This window comes from Anabrus simplex, chromosome 6 (assembly GCF_040414725.1).
Source record: "Anabrus simplex isolate iqAnaSimp1 chromosome 6, ASM4041472v1, whole genome shotgun sequence".
NCBI lineage: Eukaryota > Metazoa > Arthropoda > Insecta > Orthoptera > Tettigoniidae > Anabrus > Anabrus simplex.
In genome coordinates, this window is record NC_090270.1 from 2,520,356 (window position 1) to 2,538,631 (window position 18,276).

Consider the following 18,276-nt stretch of genomic DNA (forward strand, 5'->3'; position numbering starts at 1 on the left):
AGTTTCAAATTATTCTTCATAATATTCATGTATGTATTGGAGTTGTCCGGTTTTTGCTCCAAATACAAGTCTTTATATTGGTTTTCGTGGTAAAAAAGAGAAAATGGTGACAAACAATGTTGTATTTTGGAAATAGTACAGTAGGTTACATGTTTGCTTTATGACAAAAACAATGTTGTATTTTGGAAATAGTACAGTAGGTTACATGTTTGCTTTATGACAAAAACAATGTTGTATTTTGATAATGGTAAACTAAGTATTGATTTGATATTATCACTTACAACGGTAAAACATTTGAACTTACATTTGCAATCTGGTCCCGTGCTATGAGCTGCAACCACTGCTCCTGTAGGATTGATGAGCTCTTCTCCACTTGCCCTTTTCTTCTTCAAAACATTGCGGTTCCATTTGGTAGAGTCTCTCTTCCCCTTTCGTCCTTTTCCCTTTAGGATAGTAGAGTTTACTTTGCCTACACAATCTACACCTTTAGGCCAACTAAAACATTCATCCTCAGCGTGACTAGAAACTCCACCTGTTGGATCTGTTTTATTCACATTACTAGACCCAGGCCTACTGCAATCTTTGTCACTCTCACTGTCACTGTCCAGAACATAACCAGGATCTGAATCACAGTTAACTACATCACGGAAAGCACTCATGACTGAAACACACGAACAAACAATATCAAGCTGAGGTTAGGCTTGTAATGAAGTAAACAAAGGACTAGAGGTATTCACTGTTGACACCTCGAGCGCTTGTAGTGGCTAGACAGTGAACTCTGTGAACCACAGACTGTTACAACTCCTTTGGATTATTAGTTGTAGCTGTATCATTCTACCACACAGAAAGAATATTTTTCTTCATGTATGTCAATAAAAAACAGAAAACCAGTACAAAGTGGAGCTGTCCCCTTCTTGCACCGAGGTCTTCAATTGCACCGTCTGTCTGTAACCACTGTGTTGTAATGAGACAACACATGCTCGCTATCTACATTGTTCGTTGGGGTCCACAACAACTCAAGACAGTATTTAGCAAATATGCTGAACTCTGTCTGAACTGCAGTTAATGCAAGCATGACATCACATTTTCCACTTTCTTTCATCCGGGTTTGAATTGCATGTTTCAAAAACAGTAACCAGACCAGATATAGTTTCCTGAGAGATCTGTTACTCCAAACAATTTCTCAAGCTCATCTAATTTATCAGTGTTATTCAAAATTATATTTTTTGGATACAAAACTTGAGAAATTCTAGCTTGCGCTGTGAAGAATGAGCAGCTTTGGCAAATGTGTGTCTACATGCAGCCTGCTGTAGAGGAGTGAGCTTAATCAAAGCATCATTAGTTGCTGCAGAACAATTCCCCTCACAAATGAAGGTAAAACTGGCATCAAGGTTATGCAGTTGGGGTTAAAGGAAATGAGAAGTAGGTCAACCAATCCAGCTGCATGATCTATGACAAAAACCATGTGGGAGTGAAGCCTCAGGTCAGTCAGCTACTTAATACTACAGTTGTTGGATGTCTTTCATGTCCGACATCTTGAAAAATGTAACATCAGTAAAGTAAGCACTCAAATAGAAGACAGCCTGAAACCAGCTATTCCATCGGGTTATGACAGGTGCAGGAAAAAGCTTTGCTTCCTTTGAATACCGTATTTTGATGTTAAGAATTGTAAATAATTGTATTTTTGCTTTCTTGTGTTTAAAATGCAGACTTTACCATCGCAACCATATGATTTAAATCTGTCATCACTGCGACCCAACTATTGCCAACCAAGCTGATCTTATGTGCCCAGCACTGTACATGCATTAAATGATCCCCTATGACCACACTTAATGTTTCATAACACCGGGTCATGTACGGGGCACTGTCACTAACAAATACTTTAACTGCATCATATGGTACACTATAACTGCGCAGAGCTTCTAAAACAGCACGAGAGCAGTTTGTAGCATTTCTTGCATCAAGATAGTTCACAGAAACAACGTGCAGCTGTCTTTTCGATCCGGCTGCGACTTGGAATATGGAGATAAAAACACAACAGCCCATTCTATCTGTAGTTTCATCAGAGTATGTTGATGTTCTTCCCCACTAGAGCCTCTGCTGTTCTTTTCTGGTGGTCAGATGCAACTTCTAGAAAGGAAGAAAGACCTCAAATTATAACAAAATAATTTAAAATTACTGGATCAATTGGGTACGGGTAAGATAGTTCGATATGAAGATCGCATTAAATTTGGTACCCTTCAATTTTGTGCGTGGTTTCAATCTCGTAATATCTAAACCGTACCCAATCAATGAAATCGAAACTTACCCGGTAAATATACTTCACGTAGAGTTCTCACACATGGCAGCTCTTCATTTGGAAACTCAGTAATCCGGGTTCTTAGCTCTTTGCTTTCCAGCTTTTCCAGAGGTATATTTGCTTTGGCAAATACTTCAACTGTGCGTTTCGAGAAGTTATCTCTGGAAATTTTTTGTCGTTTACAACTATCTGAGCACAGAAGATTGCTTTCTTTGAGACGTACTAGCAGCAGGTGTTGAACTTCGTTATCGCGTCGCTTACGTGTTTTTCAGATTTAACATGTTTCACAATGCTATAATTTTTTTCCCACCCAACTTGGCAATTACAATACTTGCAAAACACTGTCACCGAATCTGTGGCATATAAACCATCCTTCGCATATTGTTGAGCCCTTTCGTACACAGTTTTTGTCGTGCGCCCCGCTTTCTACTCTTCACTAGTTTCAATTTTGAAGAACAGGAAAACAACGCTGCGTCTATCTCGTTATTTCCGTGACACTATCTCCATTGTAAATATCGATTAAAGTCGGCAAACAGTCGATCGGCTACTTTTCTTCATCGATCGGAACGGTTGAAAGATTTATGCATCTTATTTTGAGTATTTCTGACGATTTTGCCTAAATATATTGTTTTCGCCAGTAAAATAGCACATGTTTGCAGAATTTGCACCAAAATCGCATATTCATACTAATTTCGCATTTTGGGTCACATTTTGCATTTTGTCGCACTTCTATTTATGCTTAAAAATGATTTTATTCCACATTAGAATTACGGTAGGCTTGGATTCAGTACAAGATTCAAAAATTCGCATTTATCGCAAATGTGATTTTTTCAGGTCCCTAGTAATAAGTGATATTAATAGGAAGTAAAAATACAATGCTTAAAAGAATATAAACAAGTTATGTGCTTGTTGGTCAAAGTATAAAATGAAAGTGAAGATATTAACAAATGTTTAAAGACTTGATCACTTTGGATTAGTTCAAAAGTCTCAAGCGTAACACTGCTAAACACGGGTGAAAATAAAACATGGACATCCAAAAACTGACATAGTATGCCGTCCTTCCGCAGAGTATTGATATAATGTAACATAAGTAAGTTTTATGGTGGCTTGTAACATCAGCTCATAATAAGAAGCCGTCAATTATGAGGTACTCAAAGAAGTGCAGGTAAAGAGAAAGTAGATATATGGCTAGAAAGTTCTCGAACGGTCTGATGTATGCGTGGAGAGTGACAAGGAGCAAGTGCTAGAGACACCGAGATCGATGATCATATTAACAAATGTTTAAAGACTTGATCACTTTGGATTAGTTCAAAAGTGTGCGTGAAAATCTTCAATAGATGACTGTTCAGCTATGGCTCTTACTATTTTGTCGGAGAGAATATTTGCTTGCAAATATTAACATATTATATATTGAAAAAAGGTGGATCAATCAAATTTCCCTCCCTTGTATGTTATAAATTATTTGCCTCAACAGGATGCTCAGATACTCCTTAATTCTAACATAGCAGCATAGTATTTTTCTTGATTGAATGTATCTATAGATATGATCAACTCCATGTGTATGTCCATACTTCATACTTTTTTTTTTTGAAATCCAGAACAATGATGTGACGATAGTGTTGATTTTCATATTAATAATTGTTCATCAAGATTGAAGAACCATACATAGACTACACATAGTACTGAATGATTCCACTGTTTATGTTTTATGTATTCCTTTTGACTAGGTGTGTTTATAGCTTTTGCAGATTCGTGGTCCTAGTTGACCTTTTAATAAGTAATTATATTTCAACTTCAAGATTGGTCTGCCATACTTAGATTCTACCTTGTCAAAAAAGTAGCTGAAGATAACCGGTTCAGCAGTCAAGACTAGTCGTAAATGAATTAATGACAATCATTTTATGTCAGTGTATTGATTAGGTGGATAATAAATACTTTTAAGGCAATGCATCTGTGAAAATCCTAAAATCTACAGTTTTCATCCTATCACCTTAGAATTTTGGTCATTTAATATCAGTATCAGCATGATACAACATACAAAGTTTCTTCTATCAATAACAGTTTTTGAGATATTCATAAATTTATCAATATTTTTAACAATTTTCGATGTATTTATAAAATGCTCCTCATGCCAATCGGCTCAACAGATCTGGCGTAAAATTTAATATTGGTTTTAAAAGACCAATATAAAAGAAGTGATGTGTGGGTTTTGACAGATTTTAATTATACTGAAAGGAACAAATTATTTCACATAGGCTTAACTTTTTATTAAATATATTTTATGATGATCATGATGAGAAAAATCTAGATTGCCACTGAACTATTGCATGTATTTTAAAATTTGCACATCAGTTTATTATGTTGTATCTGAAACTATCCTAAAAGTTACAAGTAGATTGATTGAAAATTGAAAACTGTGGCATGAGGGGCATTTTGAATCTTGAAAAGTGCTGGAAAATAAATTCTGAGGAAAAAGAGATTGAAATTTTAGAGATGATCAGTAGTCCAGTACCTGAATCTAGTTGACTTAAAACTCCCCAGCACCATATGTTGGACCCTCTGCTGCCTTCTTCCTGGCTTCATAAGCAGTTTAGAGAGTTTTAGTTTCCTTCGGACTGTTTTGAACCCTTGTCGCCCAGACACTCCACTGTGGTCAATTTTACGCTTGTCCCTCATTACACTAATTTTCTGTCCTGAGCTGCTAACTTTAACACCCCTAACACTAGCTTTTAGTTTCTCACTTGCTTCACAACCCATGTTGAATTCAGCAATTGCTGATGTTACAGCAATCTCCAGTTCCTTATTTGACATAAACACTTCCTTCGGATACTTAGCCCAAATTACATTACGCATTCCCCGGGCATAATATTTGGTGTGGGGATTTTAACTTCCCCTACTTGATCTTGTAAAATAGTACTTACATTCTTATTCCTGTTAGAAATGTTATTGTTTAACTTTATCAAACACTTTACTAGGACGTTTCTTCCGGCGACGACAAGTCTCAATTCTTCTGCCCATTATGTACATTGATAATAAAACCACCTCACAAATCCCAACCTCAAAAACTAAGCTGCGTGCACTAAGTAGATACTGTTATTGTTTATGGATCATTTATAATACACTTATTACAAATGTAACATTTAAGAAATTACAGAAAAGCAGAGTAGGCCTAAAACACGAATGATAAACACAAAACGTGAGATCACAACTCTTTGTTTACATTCAACACATGGACAAGCTCCATCCTTGAAATAAGCGCTAATTCCACTCGATATATCGATAGTCCATCAGAATAGCCAACATAAAGACCCACAGCAACAATATTTCTTACATTTAACCCGCACGCTCAATTCAAAATCTTCGAAAAACGAAAGATATTCATGAGAATAGTGTCGATGGGCGGCAACGCCCACTTGCACCGGGTCATTTAAATGGCCACTACAGGCTTTAAATGGCTGATATTTAAATAAAACAAAGCTCAAAAATAAAGTACAAGGTATAAACATTACGAGAACATAAAAAACTAAAAATGGATTTCTTTCACAATTTTAACCAAATTTCACCGATACATTGCCTTAATAAGAAAAATTCTTCCGAGCTGTAGTGTAAGTTTTTCAACCAACAGAAGTTGTTTGAACACCTGTGCTGCTGTAACAATCAAGAATGACAGATGCTACTGGCAAGCAAGAGTCAAGTCAATGATGTGTTTATCATTTTACCTGCCAGTGGGGAAATGAGAATCTTTTAAATCTTTCCTGTCCAGTATGCTGTCATCTGAGAGTAGGACGTACTGTTTGTTGTGAGAGGCTCCCCTTTGTTCTTGTAGTATGTTGTAACAAGCTTATTGCTATTATTTTGCAGAGTCTCCAGCAGATGGGCAACAGCAGAGCTCGTGCTGTGTACGAAGCTAATTTGCCGGACAACTTCCGCCGTCCCCAGACTGATTCTTCGCTAGAAGCCTTTGTGCGAGCCAAGTACGAACAGAAGAAGTACATAGCACGAGAATGGGTCCCTCCGCCTATACCCAAGGTACTCTCTTAAATGTATTTACAACCCTGTTCAGTATTGAAATAATTATTGTTGCCATATTTCACCCTAGAGTCTGCAAAATTCCCTGTTCTTGTGGCAACAAGCTGGTCAGTTGCTTCTGTTCCTGCGAGAAACACCAAACAGAAATTCATCTCCACCAGCCAGAGAAGTGGGCAGTATTCTTGTGCTCCAAGATGTTCGAGCTCTTACCCACACAAAATTCAACAGGTCATATAGGAAGTTGTGGAACTCATGTGCATCCGGCCACCATGTACTCTGATATTGCTAGGAATCTGCCATCTTTCGGTGTGCAGCCTTGGTTTTGCATGTTTTCACTTAAGAGTCCTCAGAGTGATCTGTTGCAAATGTTATCATGGGACCTTGTTTTATATTATTCAGAAATGTCACACAATTCATCCCAATACACTAATTGAACAGTACGTATTATTAAATATGGAAGCAAGTTGTTCAGTGTGTGGTAAGACTGGAAATGTTGTAGACAAAGTGGAACTTTGCACTGATCGCACTGCCAGGCAGTCTCCTTCCTCTTCTGGTACTTCAGGCAAGCTAAACACCTTTCCATTGGTTTGTTACTCTTTGCAACTGGAGGCTCAACTTTGACTAGGAAATTACATCCGGTCAGTCTCCACCGTTGATGAAACGCCTCTTGACAACCCCATCTTCCAATGAAGATTCACAATTTTTTTTTTTTTTTTTTTTTTTTTCCAGTCTCTGGGTGAAAATATTGAATGTTCTGTCCCATTTCCCATTCACACTTCAATGCAGAATGTGGGAGTTCAAAAGTATCATGCCCGGGAGGTAAAAGAAATATATTTTTATACCCCTTGTGAGTTCTATACATCCATGAACGTTAGTGAGAGGCTGATCACCCATGTGAGCATTATAGTCTGTAATTGCTGTGGGTCGTCCTGTCAGTCTTGCCGGTGTCAGCAAAGTGGAAAGTACAGTAACATCCTTCTTGTCTTTCCATTTGATGGCACAGATGTTATTGTATGAGGTGGTGGTGGTGATTATTGTTTTAAGAGGAAGTACAACTAGGCAACCATCCTCTATATAATACTAATCAGGGAGAAAAATAGAAGGGATTCGACACTTCAAAAAATGAAGCTATTGGCCAAAGGAAGACAACGGCCACGAAGGGCATGAAAATGAGACTCCCCAGGCTTCCAGTGCTCTAATACCATCGGGGTGGAAAATAACAAGATTTGACAAAGGGAGGTCGGATAGGATAGACGAAAGTGAGGAGCCTGGCACAGGTAAGTGGAAACAATGTCAGGACTCAGCTAAGAGCCCCCTGTAGTCGCCTCTTATGACAGGCAGGGGGTACCGTAGTTGTTTTTCTACTGTCTCCACCCACAGGGGGATGTTATTGTATAAAAATATAGTCGCCTCACCTTTCTGGAGCTTTATTATACTCAGTTCTTTGGTCATATTTTTCCTGTTGAGTCTGACTGTACCGCACACATTTTCTCCATTAGTGTTTTAAAAGTAGTACAGGTCTGGAGAAGAATACCAACATTGTCAATAAATATTTTGCTGGTAGGTGGCACTTTATTGCGACCCACATAAATTGTGTGTGTATTCTTTGAATCTGAAAATTTTGCTTCAAACCGTGCTCGCTTTGATTTGTTATACTGAATGAAATGCAGATGGCCTGTGCATTTCAAATACTCCGGTGTACAGTGTCCTAAATTTAGATTCGGTCATTTCCAATACAGGATGTAATTTTCTATCATCAGTTTAGTTGTTCGCCAAATTAAAATACTTACTCATTTTGAGGAATCTAGCACGAGGCATGACCGTTGTAAACTTACAGTATGTCTTTGCACTAGTAACTGTGAATTGTAGAATGCAAAGAGCAAGTTCGTTGGTAAAATGTCTAGATCAGTACTGGTTTCATCTGCAGTGTATTGCATGAAAATTATGAACTCTTTTTCCTGAAAAGGTATGAAGAACTGGAATATCCATTTCCACTCAACATTCTTCGCTAACATCGCTTTCACTATAGGGTGATGCATGTACTGGGTCACACCCTCACTATCACTGCTGAAATCAGAACCTTAAACATCTTGCAAACTTTGAATTTTATAATTACGGAGCTTTTCTCACTCACCCCATGTGGGTGGGGGACGCAGAAGAAGAATACACCCCCGGTATCCCCTGCCTGTCGTAAGAGGCAACAAAAAAGGGCCCCAGGGACTCTCAACTTGGGAGCATGGGTTGGCGACCACGGGGCCCTTACCTGAGTCCTGGCATTGCTTCCACTTACTTGTGCCAGGCTCCTAACTTTCATCTATCCTGTTCGACCTTCCTTGGTCAACTCTTGTTCTTTTCCGATCCAGACGGTATTAGAGCATTCGAGGCCTAGGAAATCTTTCATTTTACGCCCTTCGTGGCCCTTGCCCTTCTTCGTCCGTTACTTCATTTTTTCGAAGTAATGTATCCCTATTTTCTTCTTTTTTTCTCTTTGTCTACCCCCTGTGGGTGTGTCACAGCAGACCTACATGAACACTTCAGTTGACAACGCTGTTCTTGTTGCGGCCATGTGAGGTCGGCACTTTGTTCGAGCTCTCTGAACAAGGATCTGGTGGTTTTTTTACTTTATTCCGACTCTCTTGACCCCGTGCATTAAAGTGTGCCATTTCCCAAAGACTTCCCAGATTGGATAGATGCCATCGCGCCTCTTTCCCAACATTGTCTTTTCCAGGGAATCATGTTTTCCCATTTTTTTTTACCAAAGTACTTCAGTTTTTGTCCTTCCAAGGAGCAGCCTGCGTTTATTTCCTTATCAGATCTCTTTACGCCAGTTCCGCGGTGTAGGGGTAGCGTGCCACCCGGCGTATGTGATTACAGTTCAGGAGATATCTGACGGTGAGATAGCGGCCCCCATCTAGAGGACTCATTGTGCTGACACATTGTAATCTGCAGGCCATTGGGCTGAGCAGTTGTTGCTAAGTAGGCCAAGGTGCTTCGGGACTATTGCGCCATGGAGTTTGATTTAATTTTCGATCTCTTTACAGTGACGAAACTCTTAAGGAGTTTTCTCTTAACACCATAGTTCAAAGCATTTATTCTTTCACAGTCGGCTGTTCTTATTGTCCAGATCTCACTACTGAGGAGACCATACCCTTTACTAAATATGGTATTTACTTGTCTATTAGACCCCTTTGGCTTTTTGAGACGAAGAAAATGAAAAATGAAATTTCACATACAAGATCCCCCAATTTGTCCGAGAACAACGATTCCGCTTTGAAGCGGGTACAAGCCTTATGCAGCTCTGATGACATCACACAAATTTGTGAATAGCTTCCTCCGTACGGCCCATGCAATGAAAACTCGTCATGCGGTACATCTGTGTCTCATAGTTAAGAAATGTTCGCCTCCGTAGCGTAGTGCCCCCTTATTACCTGGCTACTCAGCCGGAGAACGAGAGTCTCGGTCACAGACTGTTCATTTTCTGCCTTTGCAAAATTTTTAAGGGCAGGGATAGATATAAGGACTAGCGACAATAAAATCAACACTAAATATAAGGTTTTAACATACATTACAACTAAGCACTCTTAACAACAAACTTTAAAATTGAACAAAATCTTGAAATTTTAAGTTTTCTTCTCTGCCGGTAATTTGATACAACGTAAATATTCTTCCCAGAATTCTGCCGATATAATTTTCTGTAAATATATAGATGAATATTAGCCTACATCTAATATAATAAAATAATAAAAGTAATTTATGAGAAGACCTTTCCCTAATGATAACAGGACTATTTTCAAATTAAAATTTTTAATAAATAATTCTGATTCATTTATCGTCAGCGGTTAAATTATCCCTTTTCTGTTTAATAAGAAAAATTAAATAAAATTTTCCTGTCGAAATTCCATTCAACATGCCTTCCTCAGACTTTAAATTCATAAAATGAAAAATCTCTTCATAATTATTGTCTCAAAAATTTCCCCTAATAATTACATAAATTAACGCAGTATCCTTCAGTGTTACACTCGTTGAGAATTTTTAGCTTTGTAGGTTTTACAATAAATCGTTCGTGACTCCTGTCCACAGACATGACCCTTGCTTATTCATTTTTTTTTTTTTTTTTTTTTTTTAGACTTTAAACCCTACTCTATTTAATTTTGGAATAAAATCCACTAAAGATTCACTTCTCAACAAAATGTGAGCAACACAAATAACGGTATTTTAATCAGAACACACGCAGCGAACAAGAGATCGAGTCAAATTGTAGTCATGAGAAATATCACAATTCATAGAATTAATGACTAATCACATATACAACATTCACACTAGGGTACACAGTAACACTTTATAATATTTATGACGATTTCTAGTCCTTGATTATTATATTTAAATTTTAATCTAAGTCATGGAAAATTTCTGATGACGGTATCGGCTAAGGAAATACCACTACAACAATTAGGAACGTGATGTCAGGATTATCACACAAATAAAGAAACTAGGTTCAGCAACAATGTTCATGAGAATATCAGTGATATCATCGGAAAATTATCATATAGAAACGCACATAACGCAGGTCAAATATAAACGTACGCGTTTATGGTTCATGAGTTATGACACTATTATTATTATTATTATTATTATAATACCATGGCCATCAACTAACACGTGCTCCACTCGAAGAAATTATGTTCAACATACTCTCTTCACATGAGAATAAATGGATTCACAAGTCAAACACATAACTGATCCATTCCCAAGTCCATAAATATAACAAATATAATAAATAATCCGTCAAGATTCGGCTGTCTTCCAGGCTCACATTTACCCTACTAGAGCACATATTAATATTTCACACAAGAACAAACAATATTTACACTCATGATCCTTATTTCCATATTTAACCCGTGATGAAGTTTAATTATTATTATTATTATTATTATTATTATTATTATTATTATTATTATTATTATTATTAAATGTGCGAGATCACAAATCCGCGTAAGCGAAAGTTCGATAAAGTTACCAGATGACACTAACACGTTTGAAATCCACATAAAGATCGTAATAACGTCTAGGGAAATTCGACGTAATGAAACGTACCAATAATCTGTCCCACATGACTTCAAATAAATTTACAAATTGTTTCAAAATTAAATTATCCTTATCGGAGAGGTCAATTATTTTAAATCACTCCTATACTGTTGAATTGGGAAAGTCAGAATAAATATCGAAGACACTCACACATATCTAACTAACTAATAGAAACCAATAATTATTCACACACAATAACTAACTACCTTGCACCATAGAAAGAAGAAATGAAATAGCAAACTACTGTAAGACTAGAAGAAAATTATGCCAAATGAATAAGGAAGTGTTATGTCTACATTGTGTTTACAAAGATGAACAGATATAAATTATAATATTATACTTAAGTGATTGATGAAACTGGATTTCGGCCGATGACCCTGGACATGAGATAGGTCACCCACCGTCGATCGCCGTTTCCTCCATGTCGGAAATTGCCTCACATTTTAGAATACCATTGTAGCTGTGAGGACGAACATGGAATAGTAGTAACTTCCTCTTGCTGATGTATTGGCATCTTGAATTTGTCTCGATCCGCACGTAGTCTTCCTCTTCTTTCTTCCCAAGTAGAAGGAGCTGAAACTGACAAATAAGTTTTAAGATGTGCGCAGTACACACACACGATGAATGATATTTCTGAATAATATGCATCTTCTTCCGTCAATCTGCTAAACTCGTAGATCTAGAATATGTAATGAGTCTGTACTGCCGAATGAATGTCTGCAATGTGAACGTCGCGTTGAATTCCCAAGACAGTCAAAGAAAGAGGCGCAGACCCAAGAAAAGCTCAAATCACAAAAGAGACAGTTCCTTCGGGAAACACCGCTATATAATTGTCTTAAGATGAGGGTGTGTCGCCGTAATCGTCTGTGATTGGTCAATGACTTGCACCTGATAGGCTGATACATTTTTATTGGAATACTTTCAGGTGTAGAGCGACCTTGATCGTATTGGTTTCTCCCTGTATGTCACGTGGCAGGCAGCTGGCAGTCTGACACACAAAAAATCCACTGTTCTCTCCTCGCTTGGAAATTCCGGTTTCGAGCGAGCTCATCTCTCTGTGACACGGAGTTGGGAAAAATTTCCGCCCTTGCTGGTGAAATAATACTCTTACACTCGTAGATATTAAAATATTACTTTTATGCCAAATTTGAAGGGGACAGTAGGTCTGCTGCAGCTCTGATGACGTCGCACAAATAGTTGAATAGTTTCGTGTCTGACCCGCACATTGCAAGCACGCATCAGTCATGTATATATGTATGTGTTTTGTAGTTGAGAATGTCTTCCAGCGTAATGGTTAGCACAATTAGTTGCCGTTCTTGGGAGCCTGAATTTGATTCCTGGTACTGTATTGCCAGAGATGTACAAATGGCAGGAAGATTGATTTGCGATAAAAGTGGTACATGCAACTCCCTCTGAAAAAGAGCTGCACCACCTCGGGATGAGGAAACTAGTTTACTTTAGTTAAGAAATATCCACGGTTGTTGCTACGGGACCTCGAATGCTCTCTGTCTCGATTGCAGTGCATGGCTGACGAGATGGCAGTGAAGATGACGTCGCTTGGAATGACGACACCGCGGTAACAGGGAAGTTACATGTTATAATAATCTCATTGTGACCATATTGGATATCAGATTATAAAAATTGTAATTGAAATCAATAAGTTAAACCACCTCTCCGATACTTATGAAGCCTTATATATATTATAAAATCATTGCAACTGGTGTTATAAGTTGGGACATGTTTCGCTTAACTGTCGTAAGTATCTTCAGCCAGAATAAACTTAAGCTAAAGTTTGTTCAGGGCCCCGAACCTAGTGATCTCAAAGTATAGTAGTTCTCTAAAATCTAATGTTCACATTAGTGAAGATCAATAACTATAAAACTAGTGTGTAAGCTTATAACAATTTCAAATAATTAAGATAATGAACTAAAAACACTACCTCCGCATTATTGACGGAGGTTAAAATACATCAAATTATATGAGCTGATGATAAAATAAATAAAAATCATGTTAGATTTCACATTGCTGTCAGTCAATTTTTTTACAATACTATTAAAATTTTTATTTTTGTTGAGTGAAGTCTAAGGTAAATTAGAATAGTCACTGTTAAATCTCATTCTGTTGCATAGAAATGAGTCAGGAACGAAAAATCACTTAATAGTTGGTTGACTAATAGAGTAGTTCACATCACAGAATTGAATCACACCTGAAACTGCATAAGTATGTAGAGGCAAATGTCCAGATTTCATTTAATAAAAGGTTAAAACTGAAAGCAGGTGTCCTCGAGTTTCTATTGGGAGTTCAGCAAAGTCTTAGTTGGAGAATGAAACGCAATGAGCTTGTACTGAAGTCTGAAAATATAAGAGAAAAGATGTGCGTCAGTTTCTAGAAAATTAGAGTATCCAATAAATTGAGAGCCTAAGACGGCTTACCCCGTATGATGGTAGAGAGGCGACTAGTCACCTTAGCCGCTTGAGGAGGTCTGGTAATCGTCTGTCCTCTGCTACGTGTGTTGTAGGGGTGTGCCTGTATGGGTGGAGAGCAAGCTGGGAGAAGAGGGGTAGGCGCAAACTTGAGAGCGCTAGAAGTTGGCGGTGAAGTTATGGCACAAAGAGGAGATAAGGCAGAAGCTGCTGTTACGACCGGGGGTTTATTTAAGAGTTTATAATTGAAAATTCTTGTGAAATTATGAATTATATCAAAATTAGTAAGCAACGTGGGGACTTGTTCAATTATCGTGCTATTGTTTTCAGAATCATTATTCAAATTTGGTCATTAAGTTGCTTTTATTTACATATTTAATAATGTGAAGGTCCTGATCTATTGTAGTAAAATTATGGCCGATATCCCTCATGGTTGCTCATAGCTGAGTATTTTTTATTCTTTTAGGTGGTTATAATGTTCCAAGTATCTAGTTCTAAAACTATGGCCAGTTTGCTCGATACAAGAAAATTCACACTGGGTGCAATTAGCTCTGTAAATACCAGAATTCGAAAACATCCTGTGAAACATTTACAGAGTTGGAATTACAATATATGTTCCGATTAGCGTTGTGAGTATGGTAGGCGATTCTGATATAGTGTTTCTTTAACGGATTAGTAATGCTGTATATAGCTGGGTTAGTGAAGGTGAAGGTGGCAATTTTTATTCTTTTGGACCTATCAGAACTTAAGTTTGTGGCATTTTTCAATTTTATTTTACCAATAATCTTACTGATCATGTCAGGTTTTAAGCCGTTATGTTTTGCTAGTTCTTTTATGTATTTGAATTCTTTTTTTCAATTAGAAGTAGATGCAGTAAGATCTCGTTAATTTGAAGTCGTTTAGACTCAAAAATTGGACTTCGAATTACGTTGTGTGGAATTAGCCGCCAATTCATAATTCAGAAGTGCCAACCTTTGCCGCGTTACAAAATATCCTAAGGCCCATTACTGCATGCAGTAACCTTGATTCACAGTTTAAACCTTTCAAATGCCATTAAAAAAAACCCTATTTCCAAAATGTATCAGAGGGGGGTGCATTGCATTTACAGTATTGAAATAATGCACTTGGATAACTCGCTGTCAAACATAACCTCACGCAACGAACGAAAGAAAGAAAAAAAAAGCATGATTCAAAGACGAGGAGAAATCTATGATGGCTCCCATGTGCAAGTGCATTATTTTTTGGATTACTGTACTGTTTGTATTTTTAGATGTATTGTACTTGCACGGAAAGTGCCCGACGCCCTTAAAACATTGTGGCTTATCGAACTTTCCCACGACGAGGGGATAAAGTTTCTCGCTTCCGTGTGCATTGCAACAAAGTCTTCGAGAGGCTAATTTTCATACCATACTCATTGCATCTATTTTCAAGTTCCAAGAACCGAGCTCGATAGCTGCAGTCGCTTAAGTGCGGCCAGTATCCAGTATTCGGGAGATAGTAGGTTCGAACCCCACTGTCGGCAGCCTTGAAAATGGTTTTCCGTAGTTTCCCATTTTCACACAAGGCAAATGCTGGGGCTATACCTTAATTAAGGCCACGGCCGCTTCCTTCCCACTCCTAGCCCTTTCCCGTCCCATCGTCGCCATAAGACCTATCTGTGTCGGTGCGACGTAAAGCAACTAGCAAGTTCCATGATATTAGACTGCAGGCTTTCGGCACAATCTGTCATTAAGACCAAGTCATCAGCATAGGCCAGACTGCTTACTACATTTCCACCTAACTGAATCCCTCCCTGCCATTTTATACCTTTCAGCAGATGATCCATGTAAACTACGAACAGCAAAGATGAAAGATTACAGCATTGTCTAACCCCTGTAAGCACCCTGAACCAAGAACTCATTCTACCATCAGTTCTCACCGAAGCCCAATTGTCAACATAAATGCATTGATTGATTTTAATAATCTACCTTCAATTCCATAGTCCCCCAGTGTAGCAAACATCTTTTTCCTCGGTACCCTGTCATATGCTTTCTCTAGATCTACGAAACATAAACACAACTGCCTATTCCTCTCCTAGCATTTTTCAGTTATCTGGCACATACTGAAAATCTGATCCTGACAGCCTCTCTGTGGTCCGAAACCACACTGGTTTTCATCCAACTTCCTCTCAACGACTGATCGCACCCTCCCTTCCAAGATGCCAGTGAATACTTTGCCTGGTATACTAATCAATGAGGTACCTCAATAGTTGTTGCAATCCTTCCTGTTCCCTTGCTTATAGATAGCAATTACTGCTTTTGTCCAATCTGAAGGTACCTTACCAACATTCCACGCTCATTTCATGAAGCCATTTCATCCCTGCCTTGCCACTATACTTCACCATTCCAGGTCTAATTTGATCTATTCCTGCTGCTTTATGACAATGGAGTTTATTTACCATCCTTTCCACTTCCTCAAGCATAATTTCACCAACATCATTTTCTTCCTCATGAGCTTGGCTGTTCACAACACCAGGATTATTTCCTTTTACATTGAGATGATGTTCAAAATATTCCCTCCACCTCTCCAGTGATTCCCTGAGATCTATTATGAGTTCACCTGAATTACTCAAAACACTGTTCATTTCCTTCTTCCCTCCCTTCCTAAGATTATTACTGTCCAGAAAGGTTTCCCTGCTGCTTGACCTAGCCTTTCCAGGTTATTACCAAAATCTTCCCACGACTTCTTTTGGATTCAACAACTGTTTGTTTCGCTCTGTTTCTTTCATTTACGTACAAATCCCTGTCTGCCTCAGCCCTTGTTTGGAGCCATTTCTGATAAGCCTTCTTTTTACGTTTACAGGCTGCTCTCACTTCATCATTCCACCAAGATGTTCACCTTTTCCCATCTTTACACACGGTTGTTCCTAGGCATTCCCTTGCTGTTTCTACTACAGCATCCCTGTATGCCACCCATTCACTTTCTATATCCTGAACCTCCTTACTGTCTATTGTTCGAAACTTCTCACTAATCATATCCATGTACTTCTGTCTAATTTCCTCGTCCTGGAGATTTTCTACCCTTATTCGTTTGCAGACAGATTTCACTTTCTCTACCCTAGGCCTAGATATACTTAGTTCACTACAGATCAGATAGTGGTCTGTATCATCTGAAAATTCTTGGAAAACTCGTACATTCCTGACAGATTTCCTGAATTCGAAGTCGGTTTAAATATAGTCTATTATGGATCTGGTACTTATAGCCTCCCATGTGTAGCGGTGAATAGCCTTATGCTTGAAGAATGTATTCGTAACTGCTAAACCCATACTAGCACAGAAGTCCAGTAAACGCTTCCCATTCCCATTAGCTTCCATATCTTCCCCACATTTACCAATCACCCTTTCGTATCCTTCAGTTCTATTCCCAATTCTCGCATTGAAATCACCCATTAGCACTATTCTATCCTTGCTGTTGACCCAGACCACGATATCACTCGATGCTTCTTAAACTTGTCAACTTCCTCATCTGCACCCTCACATGGTGAATACACGGACACAGTTCTTGTCCTAATTCCTCCAACTGACAAATCTACCCACATCATTCGCTCATTTACGTGCCTAACAGAAACTATGTTACGTGCAATGGTATTCCTGATAAAGAGCCTTACCCCAGATTCTGCCCTTCCCTTTCTAACACCCGTCAAGTACACTTTATATCATCTCTCTCTTCCTCGTTATCTCCCCTTACCCGAATATCACTTACTCCTAGCACATCCAGACGCATCCTCTTTGCAGACTCAGCCAGTTCTACTTTCTTTCTTCCATAAGCCCCCCCTGTGGGTGGGGGCAGTAGAATGACACCCACGGTATTCCCTGCCTGTCGTAAGAGGCTACTAAAAGGGGCTTCAGGGGCTCTGAACTTTGGAGCGTGGGTTGGCGACCACGGGGCCTTCAGCTGAGTCCTGGCATTGCTTCCACTTACTTGTGCCAGGCTCCTCACTTTCATCTATCCTATCCGACCTCCCTTGGTCAACTCTTGTTCTTTTCCGATCCTGACGCTATTAGGTTTGCGAGGGCTAGGGAGTCTTTCATTTTCATGCCCTTCGTGGCCCTTGTCTTCCTTTGGCCGATACCTTCATTTTTCGAAGTGTCGGACCCCTTCCATTTTTTCTCTCTGATTAGTATTACATAGAGGATGGTTGCCTAGTTGTACTTCCTCTTAAAACAATCACCACCACCACTCTTCCATAAGCCCCATTAATATTGATAGCTCCCCATCAAATTCCATTTCGTTCGCCAAGTTGTTTCCAAGGAGTCCCTCGCCTGTCAAATGGGGTGGGACTCCGCTACTCCCATAGGTCCGAGGCTTGCTTAAAGTGTTGTGAGCTCGGTAAATTCATGAAGCAGGATGCTATGCTACTTGCACATAGTCCAGATGAGGATCTCTCCTCTAACAGGTTAT

At 38.7% G+C, this 18,276-nt stretch overlaps 1 protein-coding gene across 2 annotated transcripts in view; it reads left to right on the plus strand.

Moving 5' to 3' along the window:
- The window catches only part of LOC136876053 (stromal membrane-associated protein 1), a 213,675-nt gene that overhangs the window by 40,192 nt on the left and 155,207 nt on the right, over window positions 1-18,276 (plus strand). For both annotated transcript variants that reach the window (XM_067149679.2, XM_067149678.2), the window contains exon 3: window positions 6,161-6,328. In XM_067149679.2, the coding sequence (XP_067005780.1) occupies window positions 6,161-6,328 (168 nt within the window). The remainder of the gene's footprint in view (window positions 1-6,160; window positions 6,329-18,276) is intronic.